Raw genomic sequence first — 22879 nt, 5'->3', positions numbered from 1 at the left:
ACTTATACAAATGATATACGTTAATCTATATGAAGTTTTGGGTTTAATACTAAAGTATTCACAATGACAACGATCGTCCATACCTTTTAAGAATGTCATATTGTCATGCATATATCTATCATAGACCGTGTTGATATACTTTATAGTTTATAATATCCTCAAAGCCATAATAGTAAATTATATAAAGTTTTCAAAATGGTTGTTAACTTACAAGTTACAACTCATCAATTACGACCATTATATGAATATGGTATTAAACTAACACTATTTTTTAATCCACCTACAACTTTCAACAACTAAAAATCATTCTTTAGTTGCAAATGTTGAAGATTGAATGAATGATATGTAAATTATGGTATGCAGCAGCGAATAAAAAAGGGATACGTAAATAAATAAAACAAAAGATGAAGCATAAACACTCATGATGTAATTTATTTCTAACAATATACTTTTGTAAACACAAAATAAGCCAAACCACAACCCACTTCACCACCCGGAGGCACCCGAAACACACATAACCTACCTTACATCAAAACTACACCAATTTGACACTGGTACAAAAAAAAAACCCTCTTACGAAGTGGTTTAAAATTTATTTAAAGTGGCTATATGTAAAACCGCTATAAACAAGATAAAAAACCACTGCAAATACTATATGTCTCGTGCCAATCATACTAAACCGCTGTAAATAATGGACATTTAAAACAACTAAGATCGGTCTAATATAAACATCCTCATTTAAAGTAGTTTGAATAAATTATCATCTCTTTAGTATATCGGTTACTATAGAACCGCTCTTTATAAACGCTCTCATTTAACAGAAATGTCAGCAAAAAAACACTATTTAACGCAAATTATTATTGCAATAAAATAAAGAAATGTGAAATTTGTGATGATTATTTTCAATTGATGAATTTGGTTTTTATTAGAGCAAAGACTAGTATGGCTTCTTTCAAGATTGTATGTGATTGCTCTTGTAATACTTTATTCTTCCACCTATGAAACATGTTCAAATGTCTCTTGGTAAGTCACATTGTCATATTTGATTAAAATTGTTGATAAGTTTGTTATTAAAACGTAATAAACTCCTAACATGATGTTACGAGTGAATGTTAGCTGAATGCATGATATAACATGGCCATGGACATTGGTCAAACACTAGCTCGGAAATCACGCTTTTATGAATTAAAAAAGTTCACCGATCTTATCATCTTAAAATAATAAGATTAAATCAATATAAAATCTAATAAAAAACGTTTTTAAGTTGTGTAATCGATATGAAGATGTGTCAACAATCACTATGATATTGTCGATGCAAGATGGTAACAATGTGTCATAACAATGTGTCATAGATGTTAACAACAAATACTAGAGCCGTATAAGTTTTAGACTCACCCTTTCTTGTGAACATTGCAAATAACAAAGACTTTGAATGTGACAATGTAAAGATATAACTCGTTCCTCACATCCAAAACCCTCCAAATCATAAAATGACAATGTTTTCGATATCGTGTTTGACCATGACAAATATAAATGGAGATTTTAAAGTTAGAATAATAACAATGTATGTGACGTCTGTGTTTTAAAATATGTAATCAAGTTAAAATTGTGCGTAGTGAAAAGAAGAAATCAAACTTTAAAACGCGGCAACAAACGAGTAATGTTATTGAATTAGGAAAATCAGCTAGTCAAATCAATGTTTTAAAAACCGGTATTTTAATCGTACCGGATTATACTAAAAAATGGTACAACCGGATTGTACCGGGAGGTTCAACCGGGTTGTCTAGTTTACCCGATAATTTTATATAAATGCAACTTTAACTAAAAAATAAAAATAAAAATATATGATTCCATATAAAAACAATAAACTATTTTTAGGAGATGTCACCATGTGTAATCTATTAACTACTATATTAAGATAATAAACCCATATATAATCAACCAAAAATCTCAATAGATGCAAGATAATAACTAATTTTAAACCATTAAAAAACATCATGCATGCAAAATTATTAAACAAGATGTTATTTTTACTTTGGAATTTGGATACTATATCAATCAATAACACAATATGCATTACAAAATAAGAACCGACCTTGGTAGACTGGTAACACTGTAGCAGTTCAAATGGAGATGGATGAGTGAAAGGGTGAGCAGCCTGGTAGGTTATTATTTAACTTAATTGTGAATGGGTGATGGACGTTGTCACGTTAGGTTAATGTTACTTTAACATAACTCTAAATTTACAACAACATGGGCCTCACACAAAAAAAAAAAAAAAAAAAAAAAAAAAAAACTGGTGGGCCTTAAACCGGTTTACCGGTATGAACCGGTTTTCAATGAATACCGGTCGGTTCGATGTCTCGCAAAACCGTTCAACTAAACCGGGTATAATATACCGGGCTTGTCCTCGAAATCCGGTTCAACCGGTTGAACCGGCCTGTTCAAACCGGTTTTTAAAATATTAGTCAAATAACTATTGCTTACACCTGTTTAATATCTTTTAAACTTGTTTTGTAAACATTCAAAGGTCAAAGATTGTGTTTTCACATCAAGATGTTAGGCTGAGGGGTGTGGGGCGCTAACCTGGGCGCGAGAGCCCCTCCGCTCGCGCCCCCAGGCGCTAACCCCACACCACCGGGGCGCGAACCGGGGCGCGAACGGGGCGCGAGCGCGAGCCCCCAGGCAGGCGTGAGTGTGGTTGCGGGAGAAGAGAGAGAAAAAGCTAGTGTGGATGACCAAAAGAGCCGTTGAGCTCGGAATTAATAAAAAAAAAACCTTAAAAACCTCTATATAATACCCCAAATTACTCCCATTTCAACCATATCAAAACACAATTTCACCTTACAAACTCCTATATAATATCCCAAACTCCTATATAATACCCAAAAATGTCTGGAAATTGGTACCCAAACCTAGATTCAGATTATATTGACGACGATTTATGGTCGTCACCAGACCAACCGATGTTTTATTCGGGGCCGCAAGAAACATCCGGCTTTCAACCATCCAACATACAACCGTCTCCTAACTTTGTTGTTCCAGACACACAAGAATCACACGGTGATGCTACGGGAGCAAGAAGACGCGCCCACCGGAAAAAACAACTTGCAACGGACGGGCCGGGACCGGCTTCGACTCCGAGGACGAAACGGAAAACCACTCCGTGGTCATCGGATGAGAAGGAAGCCTTGTGTCGGGCTTGGATAGTCATTTCTGAGGATCGGCGTTGCGGTAATTGTTTTAACGTTTTTAAAAATGATTTTTAATAAAAAAGTTAAATAAAAAAGTTAACTGGAAATCTAATTTAATTATTCATTTTGCAGCCGACTACCAAAAAAGCAAGATTTTTTGGACAAAGGTTAGGGAGACGTTCTATACACTCGTTGGGAGTACAGAGCGAAACGCCGATATGATTTCGGGTCGGTGGTCCGAAATCAAAAAATTTGTCGGCTTGTTTACTAATCTTTTCAACAGGAACGCCGGTCGTATGAGACCAAGTGGCAGTGATGATTTGGCGGTTTACAATTTCACGGTCGAAGAGTGGAGGCAGGAGTGTTTGCGGAGGTATGGGATGGTGAAGAAGTGGGACGATTTAAAGTTGTGGGAGAGGTTGAAAAGGTGTTCCAAGTGGGTTGAGCTGGTGGCGCCGGACCTTGATGCGGAAGTAGGGCCGAAACGGACTAAAACTAGTTCGTCTAGAGCGTATAGCACTTCCGCCGGGTCGGATTGCCGCGTTGGATTCGACCTAAACATTGCGGGGGAGGAAACGTCTTCACCGCCGAGGAGGCGGCCATTGGGAAGGGACGCCAAGGGGAAAAAACCGGCTGAGGGGGGAGCCGTAAACATCGCCGATCTTGTTGAATCCCTCAATAAATTCAACAAAACCATGGAGGTGGTCTCTAATGACAAAAAGGAAAAAAGTCGAATGAGAGATTTGGACTTCCTTACAAGAGACTTCAGTAACCTAAATCCGGTCGATCAAATGCTGATGGAAAAGCAAAAGGAACGTATCCGAAAGAGGTTGATCGAAGAAGACCAAGCCGAAGAATAAGAATAATGTTTTTTTTAGTACTTTAATTTTTATTTTATTTTTAGATATTAATGTGTTTTTTTAATTAATGTGTGTTTTTTTAAATAATTTATGAGTTTTTTTAATAATACGTTTTTTTAATACATTTATAAAAAAATAAAAAAAAAATCCGCTGGAGCCCCTGCTGGAGCCCCTCCACACCAGGGCCAGGGGCTCCAACGGGGCTCCAACACCCCCCTTATCTAGTTTCTCTCTCTGCCACACGTCATAATATTACTGGCTGGAGCCCCCACTGGAGCCCCCATTAGAGCCCCCACACCCCTTAGCCTTATGTTGACAACTTAAGTCATATTGATTTTTCTAAGAAAAAGAAAACAAAGACTTACACATCAAGATACACACCTATGTCACAAACTATGACCTACATATTTAAGTTATAACCATTTGGTCATTAAAGTAATTATCATATATTTCATATTAAATATTTTTTGATTATTTATATACTAAAGTTAATGAGAAATTATAATCAAGAACATGATTAGTAAATTAAAAAAAAAACAAAAATTGAATGTCATTTTTAACGTGGGCACGACTTATGTTCGTTTAATGCAATGATCTAAGTAGAGATTATCATGATAATTATTATTATTTTGATAAATTATTTAAAAAAAACAGCTGTATGGATTGGATATTTTTGTAATAAACGCCGGCTTTTGACACCTGGAAACATTATTGTAGATAAGGGGGTTCGTTAATTCCTACCAATAAAACTTTTGGAGATTTTTTAATTGTGTTATTATTATTATTTTTTCTTTCTTTTTTTGACCTTATGTCTTGTGTATTCAATTATTTGCAGCATTTTTTTAGTCATTTGGTTGAAAATTTAGTCCACTAGAATACTATATAATGTTAACTTGATTTGTATACAACTATAATTAAATTTTGATTTATATATATAAATATATGAAAGTAACAGGTAACAAGTAAAAATAATATGCACACGAGGTTATAGAAACCAAACAAATTGGTATATCATGACACCGGGTGATCAAAACAACCTGTATTTTTGAACCAGCACACACAAGAGATGGTGTATCGGTCGATATTACCACCCAAGCTAATGCTGCCATCCCAACTACTTCCCGGTCCCCGTCATTTTCTTCACAAAAACCCGAGTCTCAATCCTCATCCACTCAAGTACCTGAATCCCAACCTTTACTTACGCAAAACAAACCAACAATCTCCAAACGAAAACACACAAAAAAAGCAATGAAGCGAAAGAACCTTGACCCGAGATGGAGATGTGGACACCCGATGAGGGGTTGGCATTGGCGAAAGGATGGCTTGACTCGTCGGAAAATTCCATCGAATGTATATATATGTGTGTGTGTGTATTTATTCTTTTTATATATTTTTTTGTAGGGATGGTAAGGCTAGTAAACTATTTTGACGGGAGGCAAGGGCTAAGTTTTTCCGACCAATGGGTCGGGGTGAATACCGCATCCATACTCACTAACTTCAACAACATACATAGCCGACTTACAAATAGTCGACGTTGAGCAAGCAGTTCAAGTGATCTTGATGTCATAGATGAGACCCATAAACAATTTAAAGGCATGTACAAAGCGACGTTTACGTTGGTAGAACCTTGGAAAGTTCTTCGACCTTCACCAAAGTAGCATCTTGTACCGCCACTTCATATCAGAAGACGTGCTAAACGGTCCAAAACAACATCTAGCACGAGTGAACCAAGTTCCTCACAAGCCACGTCAGATGCTCGTTCACATACTATAGACTTAACGATTACGCCGATGACCTTGAATTTGAAGAAGACGAACCGAGGGAACCAATTCGCCCGATCGGTAGAGATAAAAGCAAGGAGGTAGTGAGAACACGAGGAGGATCGTCTAGTAGAAGTTCAAGCACAATGGATCTGGAAGTTAAGGTAAAATTAGATCGATTGGACCTTAAACTTGAAGAAATTGTCTCGGTAAAAAAACATCAACATCGACATCGAAAAGAAAAAAATGCACGATGAGAAACAAAAACTACTACGCGATCGAAAAAAAGGCTCATACAAAAAATGACGCTTTGGCTTTTATTGGGAGAGACTTCTCGCGCCTAGTGCCAGAGGACCGGGCTTTAATGGAACAAGAGAAAGAAGTTTACTGTGGAATGTTTCACCGTGATGAATTTGTTTCATAGCTTTATTTTTTATTTGAACTTTGGTTTGTATTTTTATTATTCACCTTTTGTTTAACTTTAGTTTGTAACGTTTTTTTTTAATTGAACATTGGTTTTTTTCCTTTTTATATTGTCTTACACTTTTAGTTCAAGTAAATTTATATTTCTTAAATAAATAAAATAAATAAATAACAATTATTATGTGGCATTTGACACATGACTAACAAAACTGGGTTATCTTATAACGCATAAAACATGATATTACATTTCTACATATGTGATAGTGACATATTAGGATAACTGTAACATCCCGAAATTTCTAAAGTAATATTTATTATATTATTTTGTCGGGTGAAATAAACGAGTTAGTGGAACGATAATAATAATAGAAAAATATGAAGACTTAGTAGGATAATTAGATGGGATTAGATATGGACCAAAAGGAAATATGGGCCTTCGGTCCATGGGCTTAAGGGAGTATAAATACCCCCTTAAACCCCAATCCTTTCCATTCCATCCATTTATCCATCCTAATCTCTACACACTCCAAAACACACACAACCCGAACCAAGATCCAAAGGCGAGGACTCGAGCTTGTTGGTGCTAGATCGTCGTGACGAACCAAAGCAACAAGACCAGCTCGTGTTCGTAGTTCGACTAATTTACGGTACGTTTATATCGAGAACTTGTTCGTTTAGGTTTGGATTAGTATAGAAATGATAGATCTGTGTTTGTATGGTAAAAACGAATCCAACAAAGCTAAACTTACTGAAAATGTATATGATTTGATGGGTTAATCGATTGATAAAAGAACCCGTAACCTATATGCCTAAATCGCACCCTTTAAACATCGATGTTAGGTCGATTTGATGGTTGGGGTTTGTAGGCGCTGGTCAGACGATTCTGTGGATACCTAAATCGAGTTATTTGGTTAAGAAACGAAGATGATTAAGGGATTTAAGGACGAACAGTACCTGCAGCTGGATAACTTCGCCTGCAAGCTAAGTTCGCCTGATGAACTTCGCCTGCAAAGCTAAGTTCGCCTGATGACAACTTCGCTGCAAAGCTAAGTTCGCCTGATGACAACTTCGCCTGCAAAGCTAAGTTCGTCTGATGAACTTCGCCTGCAAAGCTAAGTTCGCCTGATGAACTTCGCCTGCAAAGCGAAGTTCGCCTGATGACAACTTCGCCTAAGGCCAAGTTCGCCTAATTGATAACTTCGCCTAAGGCCAAGTTCGCCTAATTGATAACTTCGCCTACGGCCAAGTTCGCCTAATTGATAACTTCGCCTAAGGCCAAGTTCGCCTAATTGATAACTTCGCCTACGGCCAAGTTCGCCTGACTGATAACTTCGCCTAAAGCTAAGTTCGATTAGAAAATAAATTAAAAACGATAAGTAAAAGTAAGCTAATACTAGGCCACCAGATTAAATCAGGCGAGTATTGATACGTGTAACTTATACAGTCAGCCGAGCTCAGTTAAAGAAGAGATTTACAACTATCGGAGGAAGAAGCAGAGTTCAGGTGAGTTTCTAGCCCCATTTATGTGTTATGTTTTCGGGGCTGTTTGCATACTCGATGTGTTGTTAATACATTTATCCTAAGTGATAAGTGTATGCCATATGTGATATATGTGATGGATATGAATGATTGCTTGTCGGTACGCGAACGATCTTCGGATATTGCGCGTACTGTCAGGTTAAAAATAAAGGTACGAATATTATATATCGAAGATGTATGAACATTACAAATGAATACTTGTCGGGGCGTGAACGATCTTCGGATATTGAACGTATCGACAAGAGGTATGGTTGTTAAATGAATGATGTAAAGAACGCCTAGAGTGTTCTTATGCTATAATGTAATTATTGTATATGTGAAGTATGTGTATACAGGTACACGAATGGTATGTGAGTTCCACGTTCGACATAGTAAGTTAGGATGGCAAATCCCTCTAGCTTTTGTCGGACATAGACTCGGCTGGTGATGGCGTAGTTAAGGACTGCGGGCCTTATACGTAAAGTAGATGATAGATGTAAACGTAGATAGGGACGGTGGGCCTTATACGTGTTACAGATAATAGACGACAACGTAGTTAAGGACTGCGGACCTTATACGTATTATAGATAGGCATCAGCATAGGAAAGGACTGTGGACCTTATACGTGCTGTATTTGTATTGTGGTAGCATAGGGGAGGACTGCGGACCTCGTACGTGCTATGGTTTAGGTTGCAACATAGGGAAGGACTGTGGACCTTGTACGTGTTGTGGATGTAGGATGGCATAGGAAAGGACTGTGGACCTTATACGTGCTGTATTTGTATTGTGGTAGCATAGGGGAGGACTGCGGACCTCGTACGTGCTATGGTTTAGGTTGCAACATAGGGAAGGACTGTGGACCTTGTACGTGTTGTGGATGTAGGATGGTATAGGGAAGGACTGCGGACCTTGCACGTACCATAAATGGTGAACATAGGTAAGGACTGCGGACCTTTTACGTGTTCACGACCTTGAGTACAGGTATAGACGGCGGACTATGAACGTACTCTCGGTAGACTGAGGTTAGTGATTGTAGATATGTATGTATGTATGATAGTAAGTATGTATGTAGAACAGAAGGGTAACTAGTTAGGTATGGATATGTATCTTCGGATATGTATGTATGTGTATGTATTGTATGGCGTCCGATTAACTAGAACTCACTCAGCGTAGCTGACTTTTAGTATGCACGCAGGTGAGTAGAATGAGACAACTAGCTTGAGCGGGCACATGGTGGGCGAATAGGAGACTGACATTTGAAGACTCAAGATGTTTTAATGTAATTGACGTTTATTTTGAAAGACAAGAATGTTTAATTAAGGCAAGTTTTGGATTGTTGTAACGTTTCATGAAAGTTTTTATATTCCGCGAAAGTTTTAATGAACTCTGATTTGTAAGAACTGTGTTTATGAGTAAATCCGACGCTAAAGTAAGGCTACCGGGTTCGGGGCATTACAATAACTAATAAAATTAGGTTATTTTACAACACACAGTCTTATAAGCGAGCTATATTCGTTCTATTTAAATATATATAAATATAAACAATAATACCAATTTACGACATAAAACAAAATATCGTTATTCTATTATTGTATGTTGCCCGTACAAAAACAATCACATTTATCCCAATAAAAATTTTAAACAAAAGTAGAAATCAATCATTAGATGGCCTTTCAAAAACAAAAAGGAATATAGGTAATTTTTATCACTTTATTAACTTTATTTATACAGATAGTTAGGTTCTTTTTAATGATGTTTTTGATCGAGTCAATTTAAATCGTTAAAATCAGCATTAAATATTTTTTCGTCTTTGTAAGGCTCACTCATACATTATAGGTAGTTCCAAACAATGTTAAAAATATTAAAATACAATTACATCCAATCTTAACTACAAATAAAAGAAAAATTACTCAAAAACTTTTATTCTTATTAATTTTTGATAATAAATTAGCTTTACAATGTCTCTTCATATTTACCTAGCCACCAAGTAAACTTGGCTAATAAGTAATCCTATTTAAATCCACTTTTAATTAAACTAGAGAAAAAACTCTCTAACAACATCTAGAGTTTTAAATTCGGTCACTTTTTACCCAGACATACAAAATACATGAAAAAAAATCTAAAACTAGCGTTTATAAATGGCTTTCGTGACTTTTTAACCATGTTAGTGATTTTTATTTAAACTCTTCCCAATACATGTGTAAGGTTTTGATCAAATACAAATGCAATTAGCATGCTAACTGTGGGAATCAAATAGAGTAATTATATATATAAATAGATTAATTATGTAATTACATCATAAAGTAATTACATAATTACTCTATTTATATATATATAATTTCCATTATTAATTCTCACAATTAACATGTTAATTTCATTTGTACGTCAACTTTTCTCTATGTGTGTATATATATTGATAAAAAAATAAATAACTTAGTTAAAATAATATAGAGTACAGTAAACAAAAACAACTATTTTGTCCTCCATAAAAGAATAGGTCCCTATAGTTGTTGTACCCTCATCAGTCATCACGCAATCTCACGTAACAACTATTATTATTATTATTATTATTATTATTATTATTATTATTATTATTATTATTATTGTTATTATTATTATTCAAGCACTTTTATATTTATACCAACAACTACTCCTATTTAATCCCATTATCAACCTCACTTTCATATTCCCATTTCTCCTTCCAACCCAACTCAACTTAAAAATGTTTCTCTCTTCTCCCTCCCCATTACGAACCAAGAAAACACAAGCCCTCGGCATCCCCGTCGTCGACTTCTCACTCGACACCACCACATTGTCACACCACATGGTCACCGCGTGTCAAGAGTATGGTTTTTTCAAACTTGTAAACCATCAAGTCCCCTTCCAAGTCATTTCCAAAATGGAGGAAGCGGTTCATGGGTTTTTCTCCAAGCCCGCTTCTGAAAAAGTCAAAGTCAAAGCTAACCCCCCTAGCCCGTTCGGCTATGGGTGTCGAAACATAGGGTTTAATGGTGATGTAGGTGAACTCGAGTACATTCTCCTTCAAGCGAATTCTCTTTCCTTGGGCTCGGATAACTTCAGTGTCGTTGCTAATCAACCAACAAATTTCAGGTACGTAGTTAGTCATAAATCATATAAAGATATGGTTCGATCAATGATAACGACAGGTGACTCGTTTAATTTGTTTTATTTAACTTTATGTTTGATTGAACAAGGTTCATGTTTGTAATGTAATCAACAAGTGTGTTACCAACCACAAAACATGCTCATCAATCGATGACAAAGACATGACACACTTTTAACATTGGATGGAATACCTAGAAAATGTTTATTGTTATATGGAATTTAACAATAATAAATAAATGTTTTAATGATTTACACAATTACACAACTGTAATAATGGTCCAAGCGTACGTATTAACGTCCCAACGTTTTCACGTTTTAATGTAGTACATAGTTTTCCTCATCCGAAGTGTCCATAAATTGGCCAACATTTTAATGAGTAGAGAATATATCATTATATGTATGAGTTGTGGAAGATGTCTTACGACACATGTAGTGTTTGCCTATTGTACTCACAAGTAGGTCCCCATTTTTTTATAAATTAAACACAAACAATTTATTTAAAAAATAAATATCTCACGTCACGTATCGCATTCTTATATATTCTCACCGTATTTTCTTATATATTCTCACAGTATTTTCCGTCTCTCACTCTTATTAATTACCCTTCTAACATTTTAATAATAATATACTTTTAAAGAAATTATAATTGTATTCATAAAACATATATATTTTAAGTTATCATTTATTTAAAATGCAAATAAAGTTACATTAACAAATATGATAAGCTGCTCTGTACTAAGCAAGTCTAGTCTTAATTTTTTCTCCTTCGATTGAGTTGGATTGGAAGAGACAAGCTGTCTTTTTAACATGTGCGCATTATTTAAGATTGGTCCTTCTTTTCTTGGGTAAGAAATCCAATTTGAGTGTCGCGTCGCTTATTTAGCTTAGGTTAACTTTGGAGCTCCGCTTACTAATATGCGTATATAATACGTTTTTCTACTAATAAGATACACACAAACACTCAAGAATTTTATGTATTGATATTTCCCACTCCGTAGAGCACACGAATTCTAACATAGTATAGCGATATGTAAAAAACAAAAAAAATATGTAGAAAACTGAAAAAAAAAATATAATAGTTTGTGTGTACCTCTTTGATGATTAGATAATCAATTTATCAGAGAGAAACAGAAGGAAGGTGGGTAGGAAATCATATTATGTGTTAAATTAAAGCAAAAGATACACGTATTTATATGATTATTGTAGTTCTACAATTAAAATTGATTATGTATTGAATGACCTTCGGCATATGTAATATTTTTATAGAACTTCAAGAATCGAATAATCTTTTGTATCTATTGGTTTAAATGTGAAACATAAATAACTCTTTAACGGTCACACTTTTATGTTTCACTACACGTGACTATCTTCACGCACTTTGTACAATTATTTTTACGGTTCTGAATTCTGATTTTCTCTCGTTAAATATGATTATGTATAAAACATAACTATATATACAAAAAAATAGCATTGTTTACTATATATTTTATAATATAACAGGTGGTTCGGTTGCCACGCTGGCCGATAATTAGGCTCCTACAAAGTAAACATCATTATTATAAATTTATAATTTGGTCGTCTTTTTGTTTATGTTTCAAATCGGCTGAGGTCCACTCCACTTTTTAGCCGGCTTCCATGCATGACCAAACAATTATTATTATTATTATTTTTTTTCTTTCCGAATTTTAGGGATTTTAGTTTCATGTGACAATAAAATAATAATCTTTCAATGGGTAAAACTTTGTCATGTGTTGTTTTTTTTTTATTAAAATTAGTTATTATTACATGAGACATCTCGCCGCTCGTTTGTTGTTCGCTCGAAAATTGCTCGAAAAATGCTCGTTCGATTTCGGCTCGGTTTGGAAGTGAGCCGTTCGGCTCGGTTCGGTTTAAAAGCAATCCAAGCACGAGCAAAGCCTCGCTCGGTTTGGTTCGGTTCATTTTGCTCGAATTATTTTTTATTTATCAGTTTTATATATAAACTTTATGTATATATATATATATATATATATATATATATAAAAGTATAGTATTTTTTAAAGTTTTTAAAATATCTCTCTTTTGTATTGAATTCAAACTTCAAATTTAAATCATAGCCACTAGTTTTATATATGTTTTGTTGTTAACTATGAGTTTTATACATTTTAAAGTTGAAAGTTTAGACAATTTAGAATTGAAAATCTTGAATTAATGATATTTTGAAGTTTTAGAAATTTAAAATTAGAAACTTTGTACGAAATCAAGCAAAACCAAACCGAACCAAGCCGCTCAGTTTCAAAACCAAACCAAGTTCAAGCATAAAGATATCGCTCGTTTATTTAAATTCAATCCGCTCGGTTCGGCTCGCTTTCAAACCAAACCAAGTATGAGCATGCCCGCATTCAGTTCGGTTTGGTTAGTTAACAGCCCTAAGACATCATAATATTCATACACACACATCTATATAAATAAAAGCAAATTGCATTAAATAAAAGCCTACTTTTGTTCAATTTTAATCAAGACTCTTTTTTATTCTTATAACGTAATTTACAAATATTATTTTATTTCATTTTGGTAAAAAGTCAAATTTGTTTGTCATAATTGTTTACCTCTTTTAATAAATATAATTTTTTTATTTGTTAAACACCAATGTTTAAAAAGTAGTTAAAAGTGGATCTTTGCAAGTAAAAAACTAATATTTCATTATTAAAAAAACCCACTAGCCATAGATAATATGTGGGTATTGAGATCATGCCTTACGCAAAGTAAACCTTCATGAAATTAAAAGTCAAAATAGCTTCACTTATTCCTCTTAAACACGCTATAATAACATATTATCATTTCCTTAAATCCCTAACTATTAAGAAAATATAATACTTTTTATAAATATATAAAACGACATGAATGTTGACCACCGTTCTCAAAATGATACGATTTGAAACCATAAACCAGCTACATAATCGGTACATTTGAGTTAATATGAACCTATTTGAACTAAACATCACCTTTTATTTATATATTCATCCTATATATATATATTATGGAACGTGTTTGTTAATATTATTGATGTTTACACCGGGACAATTACAGACTAACGGCAGATAGACGGGCAACAAGCTGCGCCGCTACCCCCTTCTGAATAGCAAACCCTACCCTACTAAACACAACGTTCCCTTTAGCATGGGCGGAGTTACTGCTGACCACCTGCTGAACCCGCTTAAGGAACTGAACCGCGTCAGGGCCGAGAGCGCCAAAGGTGTCAAAAGCAAACGGTATGAACACGTGCTGATTCTCAAGGCAAGCTTTCTCGTGCTTAGCTACTTTACCCGCATCTGCCTTGTTTATCGCATGACCCACCACAAACCCATGGTCTCGTAGCCCAACGAGGGGGGACACACCTGTCAAATCAACGCACGCGTGCTTCCCTTTTTCCCATCCAAAAACAAGAATGTCAGCGGGTCGTAGGGTTGATCTCCCATCTAAAGGGTCGGTTAAGAAGTTCACCGGGGCTTCCTTTTTTGCCGAGATCCCGGCCCGCTTAAGGATGTCGTAAAGCACATCTCGAACTAGATCATGTCGATATTTAAAGCCTGGTAATTCTTTGCAATGGACTGCATGCTCCCCAAAAGAATCCAAACAAGCCTTTCGGCATACGGGACACGGGTCATCCACCGGGAAAAGGGGTACCATCAACCGGTATTTGAGGATGGCCCGATATTCCACTGGCGACATACATTGCCCTAAACCTTCAATGGGAACAACTGACAGGAAATCCTGAGCGTGAGGGGCACGTAAACACTCAAACACGGCTCGCTGTCGCGGGGACAAAGCGAACTTCTCTTCAACTGTCTTGACGATTTCACCATATAAGGCATTCGCCAAAATTTTCTGGGCTTTAGGAGGGGCGGTGTCTTTAAAGTCGAAACCGCCAAGATCAAGATCAGGAAGAGAATTATGCAGAGTATCCAACGCACCCCTATAATCAGAGTCAAATAACCCACCCTCACACTGTGGTTTCTAAAATCTTATTACTAATTTATTTACATTTCAGACTTCATATTTATTTAACAATTAGCATAGCAAATTCATACTGTGGTTTGTTCTGATTATTTATAATGTCACCCGTCACATGATGCTTTACATTAGTACTATGCAAATTCATACCATTTTTTTCATTTTTTAAATATTTTTTCTTTTATGCTTTCACACGGTTATATTTAAAAAAATATATTTAACCTATTATTCAGATTATATTAGAATTCGACGCTCTTGCTGTCGCGTAGCGCACATATAACCCCTAGTTTATTTACATTTAGACTTTGGTTAACGTAACAAATTCAAACAAAAAGTTTTACTCTGTTCTAATTATTTAAAACGTAACGCAGTTTTTATATTGGTACTATGCAGTACGGTCATAAAAATATCGACGCTGACACATTATAATCATGATTGTGAGAGTACCCCATTAATAGTACTATTTTTTTATTAGAATGGAAAAAGGAGATCGGAAACAATCCATGTGTCGGTTCCCAAAAATAGGGGGGACATGTACATTAGTTTTCACACCCAAATTAAGGAATCTTTCAATAACGTTAGGTGATGATAGTTGATCAAATGTCCTTCATTGCAACCTTAAATTAATATATGGGTAAGAATTCAAATTTATGAATTTGAAAATTGAATATTCAATTCATGTGTGTAGATGTGTTGTGGATGATTACATCCAAGAAGTGAAGGAGTTAACATGTGGGTTGCTAGAGATATTGGCACTTGGTCTTTCGTTACCAGACTCGAACGTTTTTAGTCGCTTGATTCAGGATGCCGATAGTGATTCCTGTTTTCGAGCCAATCGTTACCCTGGTATCAAGCCGGACTCCAGTCAGCCAAAACCTGCTGATCGAATTGGATTTGGAGAGCATTCAGATCCTCAGATATTTACCATTTTGAGATCTAATGATGTACCTGGCCTACAAATATGTGCCGTTGATGGACTATGGATACCTGTCAATACTGAGCCTACCGACTTTTGTGTGTTCGTTGGTGATGTGTTAGAGGTACGTTAACAAGTTTAATTCATAAATAATCTCAAATTATTATTAGCATTACTATTGTTTAATGAGTATATTAAATAAGATATGATTAAAAATACAGGTTTTGACGAACGGAAGATTCAAAAGTGTAAGACATAGAGTGATGGCAAACATGTCGAACAGGTCAAGAATGTCCATGATGTACTTTGCAGCCCCGTCTTTGAACGAATGGATATCTCCACTCCCACAAATGATCTCGCCGGGAAACCTAAGGCTTTACAAGTCATTTACATGGAACGAATATAAAAAAGCTGCGTATTCTCTAAGGCTAGGAGATCAAAGGATTGATCGTTTTAAGTGTCAATCAACTTTATGCTAAAAAAAATTGTTCCGTACCATGGGACGATAAATAGGTTGGAGTAGAAGAAAATCAAATTGAGAAAGAAGTGTATAATCAATTAAGTCATCACCTATAAAAATGAATTTTTTTGCATGATGAAATTGTTGGTTGTAGACATGGAGAGATGTAGATGGTGTCTACGGCTCACTTACTATTTTGTAATATGTATTCCATGATTTAATAATATAGTTGGTCTTATTTTTTCATACTTTGTATATTGCAATCTGTTATGTGATTTACTATGTTTTAAGCAACATCAACCTACTAACGCATGTGTTTAATTCTTAGAGGTTGTGTTTGGTAGTCTCTTAATGATTTTATTAAGACTTAAGAGGCTATACTGAATCAGCCAACATAACGTGTGTTTGGTTCATCAGAATGACATCTCATAATCAGTCAATAAACCTCTTACTCGTTAAATTACAAAATGATGAATGAATTTATTTCCATTTTGTCTCTTCACATGTGTACATAACCCCCAGTTTGTCACTCACGCACAACCTCCTCGACCAACCACCACGTCCTCCACCACATTGGCGTACTCAGCTCCAACTCGACACTTAATGACTTAGAGTCTCTTAACCAGTAAGGTCTCTTACTAACTCAACAATTACTAGTGCAGGGGTTGATATACAACCTTTTACTCGAGGTGTGTATTGGGTTAAAGAGCCACACATGAAACTAAAATAATTAAACATGTGTACATAGTCTTCTCAATTAGGAAGTCATTGTAAGTGTACAAATGGACTCCAATTGAATTCAAACCAGTGACATTGGAATTGTCTCGTCAAACTCTATGATATCAGATTTTACGTTTTCGTTTTTCGATTCATAGCTTTTAGATTTTAGAATTTTTATTCAGATCATTATGTTTTTTATTTATCACCGTGTTATTTATTTAATTTTGCTACTGTGTCTTTTTTCTTGACATTGAGTTATATTACTCACCATTGTGTTTTATCTTGCTCATCACTGTGTCTTTGTAAACTATGAAAAAAATATTTTATAAGCATAATTTTAATGAATAATAATATTATCCTATTATAAATTTATTAAAAATATTATTATTCTATATAGGGTGCATAGATGTTTATAAATATACTTACATTAATCATACAATAATTGCAAACTTTAAATATGCTTTACTCCTAAAATAAAAATAAAGCACATAATTAACAAACTACAAAAATAAATAAACAAATGAAACCATAACCATAAAATCATAAAATCCGGGACTTAGTCGGCTAGTCGTCTAATATGTATAGGACCAGGACGGCCGAAATATACATATATTCTTCTGTTCTTTAAACATTTTTTTTATAAATACAATAAAATAAATTCCACATTTTATTATAAAATAATTGGTTAGATACATATAATATCGTCATCTTAACAATTTGTACGTTTTGCAAATTAAAAAATAAATAAATTATTATCGTCAATAATTCAAAACATTATGACGACACAAATTTACACAAACTTAATCATTACAAAATAAATTATTATCGTCAATAATTCAAAAATTATGACGACACAAATTTACACAAACTTAATCATTACAATATTATTTTATTTAATTTTAGTCAAAAGCTATTTTATTTCATTTGATTCTTCCGTCACATATATGCTAGGTCCTCCGTCAACCCCGCCACCCCCAATTTACAAACAACTCACCATGTCTCTATATCTCAAAATCTTCCACAAAAAAACTAAGCCCTACCCAAGTACCCAAATAGTGTAAAATAACACAATAAATCGTAAAATATAGCATAATGTCGAGCGAAATGTAGTACAATGCTGAATAATGCAACACAATGTCAAGAAAAATAAATACACAATGACGAAAATAAACAAAAAAACACAGTGATATATAAAAAGACACAGTAACATAAAAAGTGAAAACATGAACCTAAAATCGAATATTGTGTGAGTTCAACCAGAGTCCGTTTGATACTCTTCCTACGACTTTCTATTTTTAGATAATTGTGTACTTTTAACATTAACCCATTTATATATGTTATTTAGTTTATAAATTCTTGTGTTTCATAAAAATAAATCTTTTATGATATATTTAATTTGCAAGTGTCCTTATGTTATTTTGCTCACGACTAAAAAACTCATGGTTGTTTGACGATGTTATGTATTTGTATTTTAATTGATTTTCGGGTAGAAAGAATAAGAGTAAAGTATCATGGACATAGTGCAATGAAAAGAATGCTAGTCCATGAAAAATGTTCTTTTATATATATATAGGATGAGTATAATTACAGAAATCTTAAATTATTTAAGAACTTGAAGGAACTCTCAATAACCTACGTTTTTTTATAAAAAATAATGTATGTTTATGTTATTGAGTGTGATTTTATCACTTTTTTATATTTACGATTATAATTATGAAAAATAGTTTTTTACACATATCTAAATTTTTACATATATGTAAATTTGTTATTACATAAATTTTACACATATGTAAACTTGTGATTTATATATGTAATCATAAATTGATATATAAAATATGGTAAAACTAGTCTCAAACAATGTTAATATATGAAAAAAATTAAAAAAAATATTTGGTTTTTATGAGTTCCTAGAAGTTCTTTGTGTTTTATATGGGCAATTTGAGTATGTTGTTTATTATTATTATTATTATTATTATTATTATTATTATTTTTTGCAATGTTTGTATTGGAATTTGGAAATGCAACACAGTTGGTAAGTATTAACTTATTTATCATATAATTAAAAACGTGATTTTAGGTTCTTTTTTTATCGTCCCGAGCCCCGAAATTTTAAGGAATTCTATATATATATATATATATATATATATATATATATATCATTGATCAATGACCAAAATACACAGGAATACAATTAGATCTATAGTATTAAACTCAATCAATACAAATGGATATACAAAGATGAGCACCCGTGGTCGAAACAATAGGTTGATGGATGTTAAGACTGGACCGAAAATCATCGAATAAAACACGCGGTAATCCTTTACGTTAGTGAAGACGTCGGCAATCAATATATTTCCAAACAATATCTTTTGCATATGAGAATCTATTTGGTAAAATGTATAATGTTGAAACATAACTTCCATCACTTCCTTCAACTTTATAAAATAATAAGTGGAGCCTTGATTCTTTGGAGTAGGTCCAAGTGTGAGATTACACCCTGTTGTGCAAACATTGTTCTTATTCTATATTATTAAAGGTAAAATAAATATTAAAAATATTTTGTATGAGCAAACTAAAAAATGGTGTAGAAATCACATCATTTTTATATACATATGTTTTTATTTATTGACTATAGATTTTGAATACACTTTTAAATTTTTGTTTAATAGCACAAAACTTTTTTTTTCCTATCAATATTGTTTTTCTAAATCCACAATCAGCACATGGTAGAACATGGTTTGAAAGGGGGGCGCATTGGGTTGGAATTAGACGCGAAACAAAAATGGAAAGCAAGCGTACTACAGAGTACGAACTTAAAAATCAAGATCAAGTACGTTACAAACTTGACAAGAAAACAACGTACTTAAAGACAATTAAACTACTCGTATATTAATTTTGATAAACAAACAAACAAACCAACGTTAACCAATTCACTTGCTCAAATTTATATGTCAGGATGCAAGAAAGTTGAACCGAGTTTATTTTAAGGCTAAGATCAAGCTTGACTCGTTAGCCGTATTTAAGTTTAAACACTCGAGTTTTGCTAGAACTAGACTAGAAAGTTGGACATGTCTTGTTTTTAGCTAGGCTCGATTATATGTACACTTATAAGTTTGTAGCTACTATGTTATTGTTGGGCTCGAACTTAAACTCGATAAATGCTCGAATAAAATCAAATCAAACTTATGCTCAATTATATTGATAAAAGGTAAAAAAAAAAATCATTTGTTGCATTAGTATTACTATACTAGCCAAACATTTATATAAACAAAGTTATAAAAATCCTAGGCTCAATCTGGGCCAAAACTTATATTAGAGATATCACGTAACGAGGCCAGTTGGAAAAGCCCTAGTTTGACCCAGAAAGTTTAAATGGGTCTTCTAACGACCAAACAATGGAACCCAAATACCTAAATCCATGTACGTAAATGGGCTCAGTCCCTAAGCAGTCAGTATTATACTGCTATACGGCCTAGTGACCCATACTATCGTCTTTTATAATTTTTGGTTCTTTATAATTAGAGGTGCACAAACCGGGTATTTTTAGAACCAAAGTCAAAACCGAGTCGGGTAGGAACCAATTTCTTGTATAGTCAGGTATTTGCCCGGGTTTCCAGAGGCTTTTTGGGGTTTTGGGGAGGGTAGGGCCGGGGTTTAACCGGGTAAAGGTGGAATCAGTTCCGCGGATCTGGGTCGATTCCGGTTCCGGGTACAAGTTTGGGGAGAAACTCAATACTAGGTCGTGCCCGCGGGTTAGGTACGACTAGGAACCGGTTCCTGGTCCGGTCGGTTCCGGAACCAAATATTTTGTTCACCTCTATTATAATTAGTAGTTTAAAACTTTAGAAATTTTATATAAAATTGGCCTGGCTAGTCTAGGCTTTGGTAATATATCAATAAAATTGGCCGTCTTAGACAAATATATTTTATATGAAAATTTGAAGAGCTTTTGTTTACGTTATTAACGTAAATAAGTTATATTTAACTTTTGCGTTATAAACGGGTATATAAAATTTCAATAATGATGAACATACCATGCTTGTGGAGGCACGTGAAATGTTACTATTTTCAGAATAGTTGAGGTGAATAGCATAGTAAGAATATTACTTTGATATCATAGGTTTTTTTTTTCAACTAAAGCGTTGCATTAACTATTGAGAAAACAATTACAATTTACAAATGGCATATGTCGAGTCATAAGTATTGCCCGACGTTATTACCATTGTCGCGTTTCAGACGCTTGAGTAGGAGAAATCCAAAAGGCATTTGTTACTGAACACAAACCCGTGAGCTAGTTGTTATAAAAGAAAAAAAAACAATACTGATCCGTATTAGAAATTGTATGTTACATCATAACACTTTCTTTTTTACATGTACACCATAAAACAATTCATGGTTCAAATTAAAAGAAAATCCTACTTTAGACATCTTTATTTCTAGAAAATTTGAGGCTAGAGACCCTAAATAAGAGAATTTGAATCATATTAGGAAATTTATGTTACATCATGATATATTTTTAATAGTTATAGTAAATTATATAAAACTTCGTCTGTTTTCTAATAAAAAAAAATAGTTATAGAATGTTATACATCTTGTAATTTCGGCTTCACCGAATAAAGTATTATGGTTAACCTTTTATACACGTATTATGTTTCTTTCCATAACCATATTTTTAATAGTTATAGAATGTTATACATCATGTAATTTCAGCTTCACCGAATAAAGTATTATGGTTAACCTTTTATACATGTATTATGTTTCTTTCCATAACAATATTTTAAGTGTTATGTTTGTTGGATATAGTTCACAGTTGTGTTGTAAGAGAAAATTAGGTTACATAGTTTAATCATATGACAACCCCTTAATACCGTCCAACACCATTTTGACATTCTAACTTACCCTCAAAATGGAAAACAATAATATTATTAAATTTAAGTGTAATTTGTATACATGTGGTCAACACTATAATAAAGTTTAAGCATCTGTGGTGACATTATTGCGCGATGAGCACCTAAAGATTGCATTCCCTCCCAATGTAAACCCAACCCCAAGTCGACGTTTATTTGAGCGTTAAAAAAAACGAGACAGGGACAAAGTTGTTTTATAATACATAAACCTAACAATATTAATAAATAATAATAATAATAATAATCTGAACCTAACCATCTACACTCGTTTCTCTCTTTCTCTCTACATCGTTGTAGGCTTGATTTTTTTAAAACTTGTTTTTATTATATTTATTTTGAAAAAAACGTGTAGTCTTACTATTTAAAACTAATCACCCATTTCATATAACCCCATTTTAAAAAAAAAAGGTTTATGCAACTAAAATCATAACCCAATAAATTAATTTAAAATTTTAATTGTTTAAACCTAAAAAAAATACTTAAGACCCACATTTTTAATGGTCTTCAATCCAAAATATTTTTAACGATTTTCAAAGGACATATCTGCTGATAACCAAAATACGAATTCTTTTAAACATGTTTTTGATTTTACACTTACAAAAAAAATAAAAAATTCCACAAAAAGAAAAAAACCAACATAAAACGAAGATTCAAGTGCACCCACGAACTAACAAACAAAACACCAAGGATCAACCTGGTACCGCCACGTGTCACTTCTAGTTTGTTCCAAACAACTCTACACCTTAAAAAACACTCCGTTACTCTCTTACTAGGTTACTCCAGTATCTTCCATCTCACATCTTCTCACCGTCCGATCTATACCACTGCCACGTGTCACAAGATCACACATGTCCAGCTAAGCAAACTGTACCAATAACACCAACTATATAAACCACCAATCCCGCCATTACCTTACAAGTTACAACAAGTTTAATATTAATATTTACACCAAGTTTAATATTTACTTCTAAGCTTTTTACTAATTCAATAATTATTATTATT

General features: G+C 33.8%; 1 protein-coding gene across 1 annotated transcript; it reads left to right on the top strand.

Moving 5' to 3' along the window:
* The first annotated feature begins 10311 nt into the window (after positions 1-10311).
* LOC143595999 (gibberellin 2-beta-dioxygenase 2-like) lies at positions 10312-16269 on the top strand. Its single transcript, XM_077074879.1, has 3 exons — positions 10312-10866; positions 15563-15914; positions 16012-16269. Exons 1-3 carry the CDS (start codon positions 10478-10480, stop codon positions 16267-16269), a joined length of 999 nt encoding a protein of 332 aa, XP_076930994.1. The 5' UTR covers positions 10312-10477.
* The last annotated feature ends 6610 nt before the right edge of the window (positions 16270-22879 follow it).

Source organism: Bidens hawaiensis, unplaced genomic scaffold, assembly GCF_021521415.1.
Source record: "Bidens hawaiensis isolate Kalapana, Puna unplaced genomic scaffold, B.hawaiensis_p1.1 tig00045935_1, whole genome shotgun sequence".
Taxonomy (NCBI): Eukaryota; Viridiplantae; Streptophyta; class Magnoliopsida; order Asterales; family Asteraceae; genus Bidens; species Bidens hawaiensis.
The sequence above is the reverse complement of the archived record's forward strand: the minus strand, read 5'-3'. Positions and strand labels throughout refer to the sequence as shown.

Coding starts and splice junctions, on each gene's coding strand:
- LOC143595999 (XM_077074879.1), top strand. CDS start 10,478: ATGTTTCTCTCTTCTCCCTCCCCATTACGAACCAAGAAAACACAAGCC. Junction 10,867..15,562: donor AATCAACCAACAAATTTCAG/GTACGTAGTTAG, acceptor TCATGTGTGTAG/ATGTGTTGTGGATGATTACA. Junction 15,915..16,011: donor TCGTTGGTGATGTGTTAGAG/GTACGTTAACAA, acceptor TTAAAAATACAG/GTTTTGACGAACGGAAGATT.